Here is a 19,498-nt window from a genome sequence, read left to right on the forward strand (position 1 = left end):
GAGTTCAATCCCCACAACGGACAAAAAAAAAAAAAAAAAAAAAGAAAAGAAAATGATTGTTTCTAAATTGACATAGTTTGTTTAAATTTAGTTAAGCACTTTTTGATGTTTAAAATTTTTATTCCAAAACATGCATTTTGGAAGAGAATGGTCTCTTCTTGGGTTAAAAGGTTTACAGTTAATCTTAATTTTGTCAAATAAGTTTGAAAAGATTTTCTGTATTCAAGGTCAGTATTCTTTTATTAAATATGTGCTCCTCTTCTGAGTGGGTTTTTGTTTGTTTGTTTAGTTGGATTTTTGCAGCAATTTCAAATATAAGAAAATAACCAATAGACTTCCAACTGAGGAAACTAACTCAAGGCTTTCTTTTTACATTCAAATGAATTCAGCTCCTCACCCAGGAGTCTTTAAATCCAGCATTTTAAAATAAAACAAATGATATCACTTCAGAACTGATGCTAGATAAAGGCTTCAGCAATAATCGCCATGAACAGTGAAACTTTCCATGCCTTTGACATTTCCTAAATGCTGACTGTAAGCTATGGAGAAAAAAGGGAACAAATACTAACTTGTTAACCTATTTTATGATGACCATAAAATAACATTTTATATTATAGCACTAATATTTTTATTTTATGAATGTCCAGATCCAGACAATAAAGCCATTTCCATGCATTACAGCAGAATTTTCCCACAGATGTGGCAAATTTTATGAAAAAGAACACATTAGGAGGAGTCAAATAGTGTGTCAGCTTTCTTATTTGCAGCTGCTTTCTGCAAAATTTCTAAAACATAACTAAAGCTTTCTCTAAATACAATGTTCTTTTTTATTCTGCAGAGATAAAGCATATTTATCATCCATACCACTTATATTTATGATTACTTGGGCATGAAATAAGAGGAAAAGGAGAAAGAGAGCTGCTGCTTACTACTAAGCACAGGTTAATGAAATCTCAGCTTCAGTGTACTTTTTGCACAAAACTTTCTTTTGGTCTTAAAATAACTCTTCCAATACAGTTCTTCTGACACTATTCTTCCATTAAATCATCACCTAGATAATTGTATCCTATTGACAAAAGAATTTATTGAAGCTCTATTTCTTTTATATCAAATAAAGATCATGGTAAGCGAAACTGGCTATTAAATAAATAGCAAATAAATTTGATCCTATAATAATTGTCTGCATCCACATGAAGAGAGAAAAAAGTGAAACTGCAAATATGAATTTCAAATGATCTTAAGATAAATGCAAAAGTTTTCTATCTTGTAAAAGCATGAAATTAAGATGACTTATAAGCACTACAAATATAGAATACTTTTACTATTGGTCTAATAGAATATTGATCTTCTTGGCTGGTTTGAACAGTATACTTGCATAATGCTAAACAATAATACAAGAAGAATGATGAATGGCCACATACATTTTCTTATCTTTATGAATACAGTGTTATACTACATACTAAGTAGTTTTACTTGAATTAAATTAACCAAACATTAAGCATCTACAAGGAAATGCACACACATATTACACAGAGAGAAACTCTTGAAGCTGAAATTCAATTAACTAAAATAATTACTTTCTGTCAAACCATGAAAAAAAAGAAATACATCTTTCCTGAAACAAAGCTACACTGAGTAAATAGAACTAAACCTAAATAAGAACATGTCTTAAATATTAATAGTATTGGTATTAAGTATTATTATTACTAATATTTAATATTAATAGAAGTAAAGCTGCCTCTATTATAATCCTTGGTGATTTGTAATAACCACAAAGATAGTCTTTTTCAATACTGGCTTTCTTAACTCTTACTTCTTCTTCTACGAGGATCGTGAATTTCAGCCTATCTTCGTTGAGTCACATGGTCTTTTTAGCACCATAACTGGTCATTACCAATTACTACAATTCCTTCATGATTTAAATCCCAGAATCTACTTTTCAATCACTGATTATCATCTTTCTATTGCACTTCTCCTAGTGCCTCAATTTAAATATCTTTGGTGGTTCTCACTTTGTAGCACAAAATGTCCTCAAAGCCATGATCCTCTTGTCTCAGCCTCTTGAGTGCTTGGTTACAGCACTGGGACCCAAGGTCTATTTTGCCCCACCCAACTGTACCTTTTTCTTTCCCAGATGAACTGCGACAGTGCATCATTATATCACTCTCTAGCTTGGACTTCCAACCTTTGCCTTCCTTTTTTGAAAAAATGTCCAAGTCAGGTGCTCATACCTTTAATCCTAGCTATTCAGGATGTTGAGATCTGAGAATCTTGGTTTGAAGTCATCCTGGGAAGGAAAGTCTATGAGACTCTTTAACCACCAAAAAGGTTGGAAGTAGAGGTGTAGCTCAAGTTGAAGAGGGTCAGTCTTGAGCATGAAAGTTTAGGACCCAAACTCTGAGTTCAAGTCCCAGAACTGGCACACATACCCACACACAGAAAGGTCTGTTGTATACACATATACTTTCTTCGTGGTACATATTTCTCTTCACCCCTGTATTATCAACTTTCAGTGGCCTCTCTCAGACAACTTCTGTCACCCTGAAAATACATTTCTTCTATCTTAATCTAGAGTAATCTCCATTCCTGCTTTAAACTATTCTTTATAAAAGACTCAAGTGCTATCCATAGTCCTTTTTTCACATTACTTATCAAGCTTGTAAAGAAAAAGATCTACTTTCTACCTTTGATTGTCAAATATAAGTCTTCACTTGACAAAAGCTACCAGCTGCATTGACTAAATTGGTCACTTACTCCATAGAGCCCTTGGGTCTAAGTCCTTGGTCATTCACTGCCTGCTCTTCAGTCTCTTCCCATGACTCCTTATCTTGAAATTTTTAAACATTGCAACTCCCTAGGATGCTGCCAATACTTATTTTCTTGCAGTCACTCCTTTGAAAGCTTCTTAAAAGCCATCTTTAGGCTTAAAAAGTCTCTGCTTTGATAGCTCTCTAATATTTTTTTCTCTAGCCCAAACATCTCACAGAAACACCAGCCCAGGATATCTAACTGCTCATTTAATAACTCTAGCTGACCATAAACCCCCAAGCAAACTGGATTATCCTTCAAACATCTATCCCTCAACTAATCTTCTCTATGTTAGCAACTACAAACTTCAGTATGCTTCTCTGTGAGAAATTACCATACAAACTATTCACCAAGGAAAAATATCTCAATATTCAGTTGACGTTTAGATCCTTTGAAATCAAAATACAAAGTAAAATAGACTTACAAGTTAGCAGAAGTCCCATGTCAGTTGGAAATAATTCCTCATAGAGACAGTAAAGTTTTAAAATAGACAATTCATTGGTAGTTGCCTTTTTTTAAAAAACATGAGTAAAATAAAATCCCAAAGATGTTTGTTTTTACTGACCTCCACCCTCCTCTTCAGAGTTCCTTGATCTGAGCAGTGGGATAGCTGTACAACCATAATTACTTTAGAAGCATTCTACTGGGATATGTTTGCCCTTGTTACTGGGGAATGGCTTAGAGTAACTACCCAATCACACACTTGACAACTACACACGTCCTAACACAAGCTAATGACCTGTGTTTCTGAGCTCTGAGCTTCAGCTGCAGAGATAAGCTGGGCAACACCTCTTGATCCTAATTTATGTGAAGTATCACCATGTCAGAACATTGTAACAAGCATAGAATCCCAGGCCCAACATCTCCTGACTGATTGAGATCTAAGATAGACTCTTGGGATCATCTTTTTGACACATGCTCTGACTTGCTTTTTCTAAAGGTCTGTCATTGGACTTTTTTTTTCTCTTACTGCTTTCACTCTCTTGATGAGTTCATGCCATTCTCAAGGCTTAAAGATCCCAAAGATCATATTTTTGACAAATATTTTGATGGTGTATAGAAAGCATTTGGTCTACGAACATGAAATCCTGGATGATTACAATTATATAAAAACTAAACAGTAAATAATAACTGTTGTCTGTTAGAAAGGATACTACTAAGAATTCCTTCTCTCAATGATACTATAGAAAATTGTCTACCAGCCAGCAAGTGCTGCTGGCTCACACTTGTATTCCTTTTATGCTCTGAGGATTACAATTCAAAGCCAGACCAGGCAAGAAATTACCTGAGACTTTTATCTCTGATTAACCACCAGAAGTGGAGCTGTGGCTCAATGTCCCTGAGCAAAAAACTCAGGGACAGTACCTGGCTCTTGAGTTCAAGCTCCAGGACACATACACACACCCCATCATCATCATCATCATCATCATCTTCACCAGCATCATTTACCACAAACACAAGAAAGAAGATATAACGCAATACTAAGAAAAACTAGAGCTTCAAAAGTGAACATGCAAACACTTAGTCCACCCTTCAACATTGTTGAACACAGACACATCAGATCCTTCAGTTTTAATTTTTTTATTTCTCCCCCCTTCAGTTTTAATTTGTGGGATAATTTTATGATATAATTTATACAAGTGAGAATAAATATGCTCTAGCTACTACATATGCATAAAGATTTATACATCAAGAAAAATTGTCAATGAGAAGGAAAGTCACAGAAGAATACAAACAGCATAGATCTAATTACATAATAAAGTTCAAATACAGATAAACCAAAGAGTATGCTGTTCATACTAACATAAATATACTACCCAGAGAAAAATGAGGTGAAAGTGTGGCTATACCTTCTATGTGAAAGAAAAAGAAAAAAAACGTAATTGAGTGTATCAGATGCTTTCCATATCATTTGATTTTTTTTTACTAAATAGAAAATATGTATTTGGTTGTTGTTTTGTGGGAGTCAATATGCCCTAGTCACATTGTACATAATATAAAAAACATTATCATCCATTTCAGACTAATAATCATTTATTGGATAATTACTTTTACCCAGGATGAAAAGAACTTCATGATAACCAATTGAAAGTTCACAACCTCATAGGACATATTTCCCATTTTATAGATAACATAATTATCTCAAACTTACCTGTGGCTGCTAAAAAGCCAGCACCAGGATTTTATCCAGTATAACCCTATACTCTTCTGCTATCTTCTTTTCGTACTAATAAAGTTGGTTCCACATATGCCTCTAAATCTTCCAAGCAGCTTTCATGTAATTTTGCAGATAATTGGTACAGAGCGCACACACACACACACACACACACACACACACACACACACACACACACACACACACACACACACACACACACACACACAACCCGACAGCAGATGGTAAGTGGTGACAATGGTTTATGCCTTGCTCTCCTTTGTCCAAATTGTAACCTCAATCTCCCTGCAATCCATATATTCATATCATTTTTCCAACTAGTGTTTTCAATTTAGGATCACCTCATTACTTCTTAAGACATCAGACTGAGAATTGTTTTCCTTTCGTTCAGCATTGACTCTCCCAATCAATATGTCTGCATTGCTCCTGTTGCTAAAATAAAGTCCTAACTTGTTCCAACAATGAAGGGTAATAATCTAGTGTGAAGATCCTATTTCTATAAATATTAGTACTGGATGTCTTATAACTAAAACCGGTTAAATACATACCTTGTTCTGAAAAAACAATGCTGTAAATAAACAAAGGCTTAGCCTATTTTTTTAAAAAAGTCATAAACAAAGAACACTGGCCACAAGTATTCATGCAGGCAAAATAGTAATAAAGTACGTTGTTCTGAAACATGGATTGGTCCCAGAAAAATACTTTATTTAAAGGACCCCAAGCACAGTGGCTAGGGATTTGCCAATCATTCCAAAGTAAATTTAGTTCTACAAGCTCACGAGATGATGGGATCCCAGCCAAGAAGAGAGAATATATGAAATGGAACACAAGGTAGGACATTTTATACTGGGATCTCATGAACAAGATAAAAAGGCATTCAAGGATGATGCAGAAACTGTCATCTTGGTCATCTCAGGAATCCTGTATGATGTCTAGCTTTGAGGAGTTAATGGTGGTGCTTGCCAGACATGGGTGCAACAGCCACTCAAGGAGGATCAGGAGTTCAGTCACATAAACCAGAAAGATACAGCAGTGCTGAAAGCACTAAATCTGACTCTTTACAGCTGAAGCCACATTCTGAGTATTTGAAAATGAAATTTGTATGGGCCAGCACCTGTAAACCAGTAAGGCAGGGGAGGTGCTCTATAAGGTTTGGGGGAAGGTAGAACACAGTACTTAAAGTCACAAAGCTGGCAACCTATAATAGAAATTAATAACAGTGGTTTGATAGAAGAAAAATGAGGAAAATGACAGATATGAGTTAAAATATCCTCTATCATAAGAAATCAACAACCATCTAAATACATTCACATAGGAATAATACTCAATAATCTCAGTATGCCTTTGAGACTAAGAATTTAATCAGAACAATTGAAATAAATGTATGTTTCTAGGGAGTGGAACAGAGAGGGAGAAGGGATGGGGGGGGGGTTATTGTTAAATATTGACTTCTGTACCATTTCCAAACTTTGCTCTTTCTTTGGTTGACAAAATATGTCTGGAAAGTACAAAGATTTTCAACTGCATAATGCAGCAGACATGAATTGTAGACTATAAATGTTGTATGTAAGAAATGTACATTCTTCCTTTAAGAAATAAGAATTAAACTGTTCCAATTTCCCATGCTAGATGACCAGAGACTCTCCAGTCTCAGAGATTCTGTCACTTGGCCTCTGGTGATGTAAAGGACCCAAGGGCTTATGTTATCCTATGCAAAGATCTCTGGTCCTCAGAACATGTCGATGTCCATTGAACAAGTTCATTACTTAACCTGATTACTCTGAAGGCAGAAAGGAGGGGTACTGATATATCTAAATAAAACTTCCACCTCATAAAGTACAAGCTTTTTAAAATGAAGAACATGATTAATAGACAATATAAACAGCATATCCTACAAAGAAGGGTGTGTTATCATTTGAAACTTTATTCCACGAATATGTACAGGTACTGAAAAAGATGGTAACAAGTGTTTCTTAGTACCTTATAAAATGTTCTTTTTTAAAGGAGACAGTTGGATAAATGCAAACATACTTTGATTAAATTAATGAATTGTAAATTATAATTCGTGAATTGGGCATCATATCTACCCCCAGCCCCTGGTAACATTTTTGGTAGGGTCTCCTGTTTCACCAATGCCAGCCTCAGACCCATCTACTCAAAGCTGGTGCCACATGTGTCTCACCATGACCAGTTTTATGGCCGAGATGGGGGTCTTGCTATTTCCTGGACTGGTCTCAAACTTTCATCCTCCTGATCACTACCTCCTGAACAACTGGGATTAAAGTTATTAACCACCACAGCTAATATTCAGTGTTTTTTGATGCCTTTTTTGTTGTTAAAGCACATTTACTCCGGTGAACATTGTGAGTAAAGGAGACTATAGAAATGGCAGAAGTGCCATGAGAGGGAATGTCATTTTGCCATAGGTATGTAGAAAATGTTTAATAAATTCCCTCAAGTGTTTTATAACACAAATGTTCCAGCTCTTACATGAGTATAGTATAGTTGAAGAAAAAAAAACATTACTTTCTATTTAAGAAATTAAGCTATTGTTTTTTAGGGTTATTTTGTTCTAATACCAGAGTCCCTAGTCAGCCCTCATTTTGTTTACAGGCAGATACAAAATATTTAAATAGTAACTTGTCTACTCATGTGTCAAGAACAGTTAATAGAGGAGCCCAAATGTATGCCGTAAGTATATTTATAGTTCTCATGCTTTTTAAAAAACAGGGTGGAAGTAGAGGCTCAATGGTAGAGCACCTACCTATCTAGTAATCATGAGGCCTTGGGTTCAACTCCAGGAACACAAATAGTAACAATAACAGTATTAATAATAGTAATAATGTTAATTCATTTTGTCTTGTAACAAAATACATACAGCAGTAGCAAGATCTATTGCAAAAATTTCTATAGGTGCTTAATAAACATGTAAATCCACATTTACACACAAATACACGTATTTCTAGCCTTTTTAGGAGATGAGTATCTTCAAGATGCCATCTTTATGGTTTCCTTAAGAGTTGGCAAGGCTTAACTGCATTCTGATTTCCAAGGATACCCCTTCATTCCAGATTTAAACAGGCAATCTGTCAAAAGCAGGGTGTTACCATTACAGTGCAAAGGCTTCAGTCTCTGAATGAAAACCAAAGAAGCCAGGAACCCATAGCTGTAATACTAGCAACTCATGAGACTGAGACCTGAGAATCGAGGTTCAAAGCCAATCTGGGGAGGAAAGTGTGAGTCTTTCTTCCAATTAAACATCAACAACCTGGAAGTGGAGCTGTGTCTCAAGTGCTATGCTAGCCTTGAACACAGTAGCTTAGGGACAGCACCAAGGCCCTGAGTTAAGCCTCAAGACTGGCACAAAAAATAAACATTAAAACCACTGAAAAATACTGCTCAACCATAATGAACACTTCATAGCTTGAATTTCTCCTCATTAAGCATGAGCTCCTTGCCCTAGTGAATGGCAGTAAAAAAGAAAAAAAAAAAAAAAAAGAAAGATAAAAAGAGCTTCAGTTCTATCTCTTGTTCCCCAACCCAACACAATAGGACGATGTGATGTTGCTGGTGCTGGGACCTGGATATTGAACCTCCCAGCTTTCAGAACTGTAAAAAATGAACTACTTTACTTTTAAATGCATATACATCTATGATATTCTAACAGCAATACAAATCAGACTAAGATACTTCAGAAGCTTATTCATTCAGTCAGAGTATCTACACATTACCATTATTTTAAAAGAACTTGGGGAGTTGAGATGATGGTGTATCCTTGCAATCTCTGCTTCTCAGAAGTCAGAGAGAGGAAAACTATTGTTCCAGACCTGACTAAGCAAAAATATTAGCAAAACCCCTTCTCAAAAATAAGTGGAGACTGATGGTATAAGGTCTATAATCCCAGTTACTCAGGAGGCAGATGTAGACTAGAGGTCTGAAAACAACATGGGCAAGAGATTCTATCTAAAAACTAAAGCAAAAAGTGGTGGAGGTGTGGCTCAAGTGGTAGAGTAGTTATCTAGCAAAAAGGCCTGAGCTCAGTACCTAACCACCAGAAAATCAGAAGTGGTGCTGTGGCTCAATTGGTAGAGCACTCACCTTGAACTGAAGAGCTCAAGGACAGTGTCAAGGCCCAGAGTTCAAGCCCCACAACGACCACCACCACCAACAACAACAACAATAGTAGTAATTCTAACATAGAAATTTGGTTTAAGCATAAAGGAACAAATAAATGAACTAGGTACACAATTGCAAAAAAAATGAATAAACTTTCATTGAAACTACTTTTCTTGGAAAAGGTCTCAGTCTATAATAAAGGAAGGCTGCATCAGCTGCTTCAGAGCTGGGATTAAGACTTTTGCAATCATGCCTAGCAACAAAATGGTTTTTGATTTCTGGAGTTATCTTTTTTTGTGTGTGTGCCATTTGGGGGCTTGAAATCAGGGTCTGATTTCAAGTGGTGTGACCCAGTAGCTTTTCACTCAATTGGTGCTCTATCACTTGAACCACGGCTTGTCCCAGCTTTTACTGGCTAACTGGAGACAAGAGCCTTTCATACTTCCCTACCTTGGCTGCTTTCGAACCACAAACCCAAGATCTCGGCCTTCTGAATACTAGGATTCTAAGCATGAGCCACCAGCACCCAGCACTATTGGTTTTATTGCTTTAAAAAGGATATGCTTTAAAGAAAATATATCAGATTCAATTTCATGGCTTCTTTATAAAACACAAAATTCTAGATTTGTTATCTTGAATATATTTAGTTTACTACATGTGGATTATATCTCAACTTTTAAAAGCCTGGAAAGTAGAAACTGTTACCCCTAATTCAACCCCACAAAGCCATATTAACATTTAATGTGTTTCCCTGCAGTCTTATTTGTGCATTGCTTTTTCTGATCCTGAACTTTGTGTCTCTATAATCAATTCTCTATAATAAAGTATAAATATTATTATGCAGAAGATATTATGTAAGTCCAACAGCAACCAGTAGCTTTCTGCTAGTAACGTTTCATACTTGTTTTATTATTTTTTAATATTAAATACCTCCCATAATGATGTATTAAATTATGGTAGACAAAAGTTCTCCATTTTCTCAATAGTACAATGTTATTACTTCTGCCAAAACAAGCATGTTTTATTTGGAGACATTCTACATGAGATATTTTAAAATCTAAACGTTTTAGGCAAAAAAAAAAAAAATTCTCTAGTGAAAATTAATTCCTAACATTATCCTTAGAAATGCAGACAATTGTATTAAGCCAGTAAAACAGTTAAAAAATTAGCCTCCTCAAAAGGCTCCTAGGGTGGGAACACAGGCAATCCATGTTCTGAAGAATTCAATATCACTTCCAAGTTTTCGGACTTTTTGTTTTTTTTGGGCTTTTTTGTTGGTTGTAGGGTTTGAACTTTGGGCCTGGGAGCTGTCCCTGCACTCTTCAGCTCAAGGCAAGTGCTCTACCACTTGAGTCACAGTGCCACTTGCGGTTTTCTGGTGGTTAACTGGAGGTAAGAGTCTCACAAGACTTTCCTGCCAGGCTGGCTTTAAACCGTAATCCTCAAATCTCAGCCTCCTGAGTAGATAGGGTTACAGGGGTGAGCCATCAGCACACAGCTTCACTTCTGAGTTTTAACCATAATTTTCAGGAAGCTTTCTGAAGTAACACCTTTGGTTTAAGAACATGTTTGCATAAGCTGTGTAACAAAACTAATACTCTATTCTCAAAATCTTTATCATATCATATCCTTCACTTGCTGCCTACATCACAGATTATATAGCAGAAGCTATATAATTTGGATGTGTCCCTCCGAAATTCATGCTGAAACAATCTCCAATGTAACAGTGTTAACAAGTAAAGACTTTAGAAAGCAAATAAGAAAGGAGGGTTCCTCCCTTGTGAGTGGGATTAGGACCTCTACAAAAGGTTTCCAGGCACTGAGGCTGCTTCTTGTTCTTCCCTCCCATTGGCCAGATAAGGACACAATAAGGTATCAAGATCAGGCCCTCACCAGACACTGAGCTTGATCAAACTGTGTATCTAAATCTTGAACCACCATCTAAAATTATGAAAAAGAAATCTCTATTAAACTACCAATTACTGTCTGAGGTATTTGTTATAGTGCACGAAGACAGAGAAACACTACCAAGGTACAGTATTTCAGATATCTCAATTCCTCTATAAACCAAAATTCCAAAATTTCAATTTCTCCTATAAACCAAAATTCTCAAGAGAGAGAGAGAGAATGAAAGAAAAGAAAGAAAGAGAAAGAAAGAAAGAAAGCAAAAGAAAGAAAGAAAGCGAAAGAAAGAAAGCAAGACAGAAAGAAAGGAAAGAAGTCAGTTTTCTATGATTAAAACTTCATAAACATCTGTGATGGAAAAACAATTTACTTCAAAATTAATTTAGGAATAGAAAACATCTTGGAAGGGGGATAAAACCAGAAAAAACACCAAGAATTCAGATGAATGTTTACTTCGCGAGCTTCTCCCTCACTCACTCACTCACTAATCCCCATGATGAAACTGTCTCCAAAGTGGATTCAGCCACCCCTGTAAAAAGAGAGAAAACATGTCACCTGAGGCAGAGACTTCAATAATGATCGGCAATGCAACATTATGGAGCCAAAGCCAGTTATTTGAAAACCATATCCAACTTTCCCCCAAGACAGCATTAAAGAGTGGCACACTCAACAATTAAATCTTGGAACAGAAAAGGCTCTGAGTTATGATAGAGTCTCAGAAGCAGATGTATTTTAAAACTCATAATGTTCCTTTGGGAAGTATCATGTGACACAGTGTAGTATGTCTTTTAGATCATGATGTGAATTGCATAATAGGATAGTGTGATGACAACTGTTCAGTTTGATATTAAGGTAACAAACTGAGGAAAAAGTTGAGACAAAAATACTAGTTCTCAATAGTCACTCAAAAACCTAGTTTAATCATAACAAAAACAAAAGCAAGTTTTTCTACAGACCTTCTGCTTTTTAAAATATAAACACTGAAGTAGTACTGTCAAATGTACATACATTTTAATACTACGATGCTAAATAAGCAAAAGAAAAAAAATCCCTCTATGCTAGGTGGCAATGTATATTTTATTTCCAGTATTTTAACTATATTAAATTGTGTAGTCCTAACTGAAAGACCAGAAAATACTTAACTTCTTTAAATTATTACATACTGGGTATTATTTTTGACTTCTATAATTGTAAAAGGAAAGTATAAAGAAAAAAATATGCTAACAATTCAACTCAATGATAAAGTCTATAGTTGTATTTAATGTGCCACCATCTCCAAATGATTTAAACAGAAATTTATGCTTTACCAAGTAGGAAAAGATTTCTTTTGATTTTGTAACTATCATAGTATATAATGAAAAGTATACGTTTTCTGTGGCTTTCTTACAAAATGTCTGATTTTCAGGCAATTCTTAAGCAATAAAAAAGTCTAACTACAAGAAAGTTTTCTGAACAACTTCGTAAATGTTTCAAATGCTGCTCTGCCACTTATAGGCCATGCAACTTACATTGCTTATTTTCTCTATGCCTCAGTTTCTTCTTAGCATTAAATGAGTTCAGTCACATTAAGCAAGAATATTCTCTGGCCTAGAATTAAGTGCTTACTGCTTCAATATTCTATCCAAAGATTAGCTATTACTATTGCTATTATCACCACTAGAAAAAAAATAAAGTTTTGAAGACTGTGGTTTAATTCAATACTCTGTGGTTTTAACAGACTTGAGGGTAGAAAACTAGGTTTTACCAGAAGTATATATTCTAGGGGCTGGGAATGTGGCTTACTGGTATGGTGCTTGCCTAACATGCATGAAGCCCTGGGTACCATTCCTCAGTACCACATAAACAGAAAAAGCCAGAAGTGGTGCTGTGAATCAAGTGGTAGAGTGCTAGCCTTGAGCAAAAGAAGCTCAAGGACATTGCCCAGGCCTTGAGTTCAAGCCCCAGGACTTGCAATTAAAAAAAAGTATGTATTCTAGAAGGATTTGCAATGAAAAAAAAAAAGTATGTATTCTAGAAGTAAAGATTATAAATAACCAAACAGGCTTGCTTCAGAACTCATAATCTTAATATGGCAGTCAGTCAATGATGTCTGGCAAGAGAGATAAAAATATAGTGCCAACTGAAGGTTGGGGAAAGAAAACTGTTAGGCTGCTATGTTATACTGGAGGGCAAAACTAAGTGAGAGCAATGACTAGTAAACAAACGCCATGTCACTAAAGCATATGGAGCGGGAAGCAAGAAGAGCTGACTAGAAGAGGTTTTTATTCCACTTCTTACTGATTAGGCAATTGTAGTCCAGTGGTAGTCTCCGTTTTCTGAATTCTACTGCCATAGTCTCTACAACATTACCCAATTCCAGAGTTAACATTTCTCATTAGTAACATTAAAAGGGATTTCTGAACTGAGATAGATTTTAATGCCTTGCTTCTTTCAGCTCTTACTCTTCATGATCCTAAAATGTCACTTTGTGGTACTTTTGCTTAGTAACTAAACAATTTAATTTCACCTGGTAGTAGAGATTTTGTCACTGAAAAGGGCACCTCCACATACCCACTACCAATGGTTCATTACAGTAACAACTTCAATTCCCAATGAAATCCTTTACTCAGGACCTTACCTGAATTAAACCATTAATCCAGCCCAAGTAAGAAATATTCCCCTCAAGGGGCACACTAGAAACAGAGAGGTTAAGAAAACTGCCCACAACTCTAACAACTATTATGTAACAAAAAAGAGACTATGAATGTAGGCAATGTACTTCAAAGACAGAACTGTCAAAATATTGATATTCACACAGGCGTATTTCTTTTCCACCTTAAAAATCAACACCATAGTGAATAAAGACGTGTATTTGAATTCTGGTTCTGTCACTGAATACTTCCTTCACCATGTAAAGTTAAACTCATAAGCCAGGCACCAATGGCCTGTAATCCTACCTACTCAGAAGAATTGAGATCTGAGGATAGAGGTTCAAAGCCAGTCTCAGTAGGAAAAAGCCTATGAGACTCATCTCTAAGTAACTACCTCAAAAAAGCTAAAAGTGGAGCTGTAGCTCAAGTGCTAGAGAGCTAGCCTTAGCAAAAAAAAGCTCAGGGATAGCATCCAGGCCTTGAGTTCTAGCTTTAGGACCAGAACACGTACACACGCACACGCGACCACGCACGCGCGCACACACACACACACACAAATTCTCGGAGTCCTAGTTCACAGAGTTGCTGTCAATACTGTATAAGATACAAAAACCTTTTAAGGCACTGGTACCACATAAGACAATAAATATCAATGAACATTAATAGACTTGACTCAATAAACAGTTGAGAAAAAAATCTCTGTATTAATGAAACAAATTGTGAATTCAACTGTTTAACATTTTTATTTATTCCTAGATAGTATATTTTATAAAGTTTACTTACACAATGATGTTATTAATAGGGATATGGATCAATTTTACAAAGAAGCCAATGAAGCCCATTATTGCAAATCCTATTGCTGTTGCCATGGCAATCTTCTGGAATTCTAAATGTAAAAAGGCACATTAAGTTTTTTGCACTGTCATTTAAAGTATAGGAGAAAAATTTTAGTGGCATAAACTTATAGATGTATACTTTTCCTGACTAGTAGTACATCGTTAAAAAAAAAAAAAGTAAACATGTTTGACAGGTTTCTAATTTCCATACTTTGGTCACACACACACACACACACACACACACACACACACACACACACTGCATTCTGTTATAGTGATTTCATCAACAGGCCCTGAAAACATCTGTCCATCTCAGCAAATGATCAAACTATCAAAAGATAAAGGATGTAAGAATGTAAGATAGGATGAACTGCATGTTTCTTTAAAAATTTAATATAACAATTTTATTCTAATAGTGTATAAAAGCAGAATCATAACTTCTGTGGTACATTAAAAAACAAATGATCTAGTGCCAATAGTAAGGCTTGAAGACTCAAATTAAGTCAAGCACAATTTTGTGTAAGGTTTCACAACTGGTATGTTTCATTTTCATTCTATTTCTTCAGGGAAGCTTGCTCTGACCACCTACCTAGATTAGTCTCTTACTATCTGGCATAGCTTCCCTCATACTTACAAAGGCAGTAATTAACTGTTAATGAGACTACTATACTATATTCTAACATGAACAAAAGTAGAAGCACAAAAGCATGATAAATAATAAATTTTCAAGCTTGGCAACAAATATATTGCTGGATTCAGATTTTTTTTTTGTTTGTTTGCTTTGGGTCCAGCCGTGGGGCCTAAACTCTAGGCCTGGGCGCTGTCCCTCAGCTCTTCAGCTCAAGGCTAGCGCTCTACCACTTGAGCCACAGCACCACTTCTGGCTTTTTTTCTTTTTGCTTATGTGGTGTTGAGGAATCGAACCCAGCACCTCATGCGTGCAAGGTAAGCGCTCTACCACTGAGCCACCTTCCCAGCCCCTCACATCAGGTTTTTGTTCCAGGTTCAAGACAGCTCAGAGAGGCCTCCAAAGGTTTTTCCAGAGTAGAAATATGAAAGGCACTAAAAATTCTAACGTCATAAATTATGACAACTTATCTGTGACAGAAAAAATAAGGCCATGATGAACATTTTTAAATACAAAACAGAAAATCTAGATAACTTTGTACATAAGAAATGACAATGATCTAAAACAATAAAGTAAAATAAAACAAATCAGTGAAAGTGTTGTCAAAAGTAGTACAATGGTCATTATGTGTATGTGTATGTGTGGTGTGTGTGTGTGTGTGTGTGTGTGTTTATTTGTATGTGTGGTGCTGAGGAAAGAATCAGGTAATTCTATCACTGAGGTACATCCTAATGGAACCATTACTAAACAGGAAGATGATTAATATGTGATTACCTTTTCTATCGGGTTTGGTGCATCTTTTAACCAGGCGAATTGAATCCTTTACAAACTGCCGACTTGGCTCAACAAACTGCATTACCTGATCCATGATTACCTGCTTAAAAAATTTAAAAAACACAAAATGAGAAAATAGTATTCAATATGTGTGTATGAAAATAGAACTAGGAAAATGAAGGCATGGGTGGGGTTGAGAGAGATGGGAAGGGTTTGGAGATGGTTGCAGATGGGAGAATGAAGAAAGGGGTGACCCTCAGCAAGATACATGATACTCATAAACTGGCATGCTGAATTGAAACTCCTTTGTACAACTAAAGATAATCTTAAAATTTTTGAGGTATTGTAAAAGAAAAAAAGAGATACTCACGAGTATTATTTAGCATACAAGAATTTGCTGAAGTGATATGAGACCAACCATGAATTCATACCTGACAGCTCATTCCATCTTATGCAACAAAACCAATACTGTAAAATTTGACACTATGTTTGTAAATTCCAGGAAAATGTCAAATATAGTAAGAAAAGCACAGTTTTATCCACGTTATCATTTACAAGGGACACTTTCAATATCACATGTCTGCCTCTATTACAGGGTCAAGTAACAACAACACACCCATTCCCTACCCACTCTGCAATTCTCACTTATCCTTTTTTGTATTTTAAGCGATGCAGAAATCACTAAGTCTAGTGCAGTGAATGCCAACTATGGTGCTGCAAGAATCTAAAATGAAAACAAACCTAAATTCCAACTTGAATGTCATTAAAAAAATACAGTTTATACAATGTACTTAAGGAAAAATACAATGTGAGGGATGACAGAGACAAGAAAATTTTCAAAAACCAGAGACTGGCTAAACCAAATGGAATCCTTGCCTGATGTGAATATCTAACTATCCAGATTTTTTTTCCCCTGTTTTAATTCTAAACAACCATGGTGTTAAACAAAATTGTTTCACTATTATCTTCGTGATCTACTGCATAGGCATGATTAAAACACAGAGAAGTAGTGAAGAAGGAGGAAAAAAAAAAAAGACTAGCTAAATCACTATGCAGATTCTGAGACGCTATGAAACGTTCAGGTTTGGACACACCTGTTGGGGAGGCAGTCGATGGATTCCTTGAACTTTACTACCCGGTTTAAATAGCTTGGAGAGCCGCTAGTATGACAGCTCACTGGGCCAAGCGCTTAGAACACGTAGTGGTGGGATGGCCGGTTCAAATCCCGGGCTACAAAACATAACCTAAGCTTCAAAGACTTCGGGTGCACAGGGGAGGTTCCTCAAACGTTCCGGGGGCGCGGAGGGAGGGGGGTGGAAGAGATGTTCGCCTGTTTCCCTCAGTGTTTCCCTTTTTGTTCTGGAGCGCTGAATGGTCTTCAAATCCACAGTAGACCAAACGCTGCCCTCCACGTCCCAGACGCTCAACCAACTCTGCAAAGCACCGAGGATCGGGGCCGAGTTCCCCACAGGCGCGCGGCCCAGCGCTGCCATCGGACGGCGTCCCGCAGAAGGCTCTGGAAGCCCCCAGCAAAGAGCCATTACGGGGAAGAGAAGCTGTGGCTCCAGGGGCACAGCGTCGGCCTGGGCTTCAGAGGCAGCGACCAGGTCCCGAGTCCACAGGCACGACAGCCGCAGACAGCGGACTCCGCTGCGGGACTGCCACCCGGGCAGCGCGGGCGGCCCACCCCGCTCCGGCTCCAGGGTGGTCAGCGGCCACCGGGGTTTTCCCTCCACCGGAGGCCGTGTGGGGCCCGAAGCTCGGCGGCCGGAACCCAGGTCCCACTCTGCCCACCGCCACACCAGCTCGCCCCTAGCGAGGACCCTCGCCCCCCAACCCACCCGCAGGGAGACAGACCCTCACCTACCGGGCGGCCACTCCTCACGCCAGCGACACGTAGCACTCGAGCTGCCGGCGGCCCACCGGAACCGGAAATGCAGACGCTACCCACAGCCCGCCCTCGCTGCTCCGTCCGATTGGGTGGTTCTGCGGCGTTGTCAGCGCGCAGGCGCGAACAGGCCAGCTTGTCAGCCTGGTTTTTTTTTTGGAACAGATGCAGCAGGGGCGGAGCGTTGAAAGCGTCATAGTGAAGCGTCTAAGGCTGTGGGCGGGGCGACGGGGAACGATTCGTGGAGGCGTCCAAGGATATGGGCGTGGCGTCGAGGGTGGTGGGCGGGGCGTGAAGGGCGGTGGGCGGGGCGTCTGGAGCATCTTGACTTGGCCGTCCCCCTTTTTCTGGAGAGTGAAGTTTCTCCCCCCCAGTTCTGGACTGTCGGGCGGAACTCCTCAGGCCGACCTCAGGCTTTGGCGTAGGCAGACCCTCATCTTTTTGCGGCCTTTGCTGAGTCTGGAGTCTTATTGGACCCCAACTAGGGAATCTGCTCAATGGACTCCACTTGAGGAAATGATGGATTTCTCTTAAATCCTGCTTCCTACAATCCTACTTTTGGATCGTGTGTGTGTGTGTGTGTGTGTGTGTGTGTGTGTGTGTGTGTCCTTGCTGTACACTCTTGTTGTGTGTCCATAATATTGTTGATGAATGAGGCTGATAACAATATGATAGAATGCATGACCGATCTAATTGAAAACAACCACTCCCCTGCGCTGTCAATCATGGAAATACGCTGGAACAGGGACCATCATTTCTAGTACTCTAGGTATGCGTGAAATAATTATGCTATTAACATAGTGCCTCTGTTTTGCAGGAAATATTATAAATCCAGGCATTTGGTGACTGGTGAGCCCACCAACAGGACAACTTAGGCGCTTGGAATAAATCATTCTTGGTACAATTATTGGTTGAGCCCTTAATGTGTTTAACGCACAGCTGCGTGTTGTAAATAAGCCCAAGATGGTGTGCCATACCCTTTTGGAGTGTATGGCCCAGTAAGGGAATCTACCATGTACAGAGGTATAGGTTGAGGTAATGACTGTGTCTGACCACCTACAATACAATGGGACAAGGTATACACAGTAACTATGTACAATATATAGAAACTGTTTAAAATACATGTTCCTGACCCCTTAACCCCAATGTATTTAATCAATATCTGGAATTTTCTGGGTTAGATGTTTATATTTACATGCTGAGGTTTAAGAACCACTAAGAATTCTAACATCTCCCTAGATACAATGCACTCTCAGCTTCCTCTGAATCCCTATGTGTTTCTTCAGATACCCTGGTTATTTATGTACCATCATCAGGATAAGAGAGGTCAAGAAATATCTAGATCCTGGGCTTTGAGTTGTTTTACTTTACTTCATACCCACCATATCTTGCAGTCAGTAATTCTGTGAAACAGGTATTGTCTCCAGCATTTTGCTTTGACATGAAACACAAAACTATTAGTCACACCAGAACTATTAGTCACACCATTTTTCCAACACATTTCCATCTTGCCTTAGGATATTTCACCTCATCTTTGAGAATTATTAGACAGAAGAGCCAAGTCAGACAATGCCATTCAGGAACTCAACCTCCTCATCCTACTTTGTCCAATGTATAGAATCTACAACACCAAGAACAAAGCCTGTATAAATTGTGGATTTTAGGTGATTATTAGGTGTCAATGTAAATTCATCAGTTGTAACAAACATTCCATTTGGATAAGAACTTTTGATCATA

General features: G+C 37.8%; 1 protein-coding gene across 4 annotated transcripts; it reads right to left on the reverse strand.

Moving 5' to 3' along the window:
- Positions 1 to 11,354: 11,354 nt before the first annotated feature.
- Positions 11,355 to 17,848, reverse strand: Sec61g (SEC61 translocon subunit gamma). 4 transcript variants are annotated; one of them, XM_042684999.1, is made up of 4 exons: positions 17,741 to 17,848; positions 15,874 to 15,976; positions 14,419 to 14,521; positions 11,355 to 11,534 (listed from the first exon to the last, which is right to left on the reverse strand). In XM_042684999.1, exons 2-4 carry the CDS (start codon positions 15,965 to 15,967, stop codon positions 11,525 to 11,527), a joined length of 207 nt encoding a protein of 68 aa, XP_042540933.1. In that variant the 5' UTR covers positions 15,968 to 15,976; positions 17,741 to 17,848; the 3' UTR covers positions 11,355 to 11,524. The 4 variants fall into 4 exon arrangements, with proteins under 4 accessions (XP_042540933.1, XP_042540935.1, XP_042540936.1 ...); XM_042685001.1 differs by having other exon boundaries at positions 15,874 to 15,973; positions 17,741 to 17,836; XM_042685002.1 differs by having other exon boundaries at positions 17,737 to 17,790.
- Positions 17,849 to 19,498: the final 1,650 nt, after the last annotated feature.

The sequence above is a fragment of the Dipodomys spectabilis genome, unplaced genomic scaffold (assembly GCF_019054845.1).
Source record: "Dipodomys spectabilis isolate Male_0828 unplaced genomic scaffold, ASM1905484v1 ptg000092l, whole genome shotgun sequence".
NCBI lineage: Eukaryota > Metazoa > Chordata > Mammalia > Rodentia > Heteromyidae > Dipodomys > Dipodomys spectabilis.

Coding starts and splice junctions, on each gene's coding strand:
- Sec61g (XM_042684999.1), bottom strand. CDS start 15,967: ATGGATCAGGTAATGCAGTTTGTTGAGCCAAGTCGGCAGTTTGTAAAG. Junction 14,522..15,873: donor CACCAAACCCGATAGAAAAG/GTAATCACATAT, acceptor TTTTACATTTAG/AATTCCAGAAGATTGCCATG.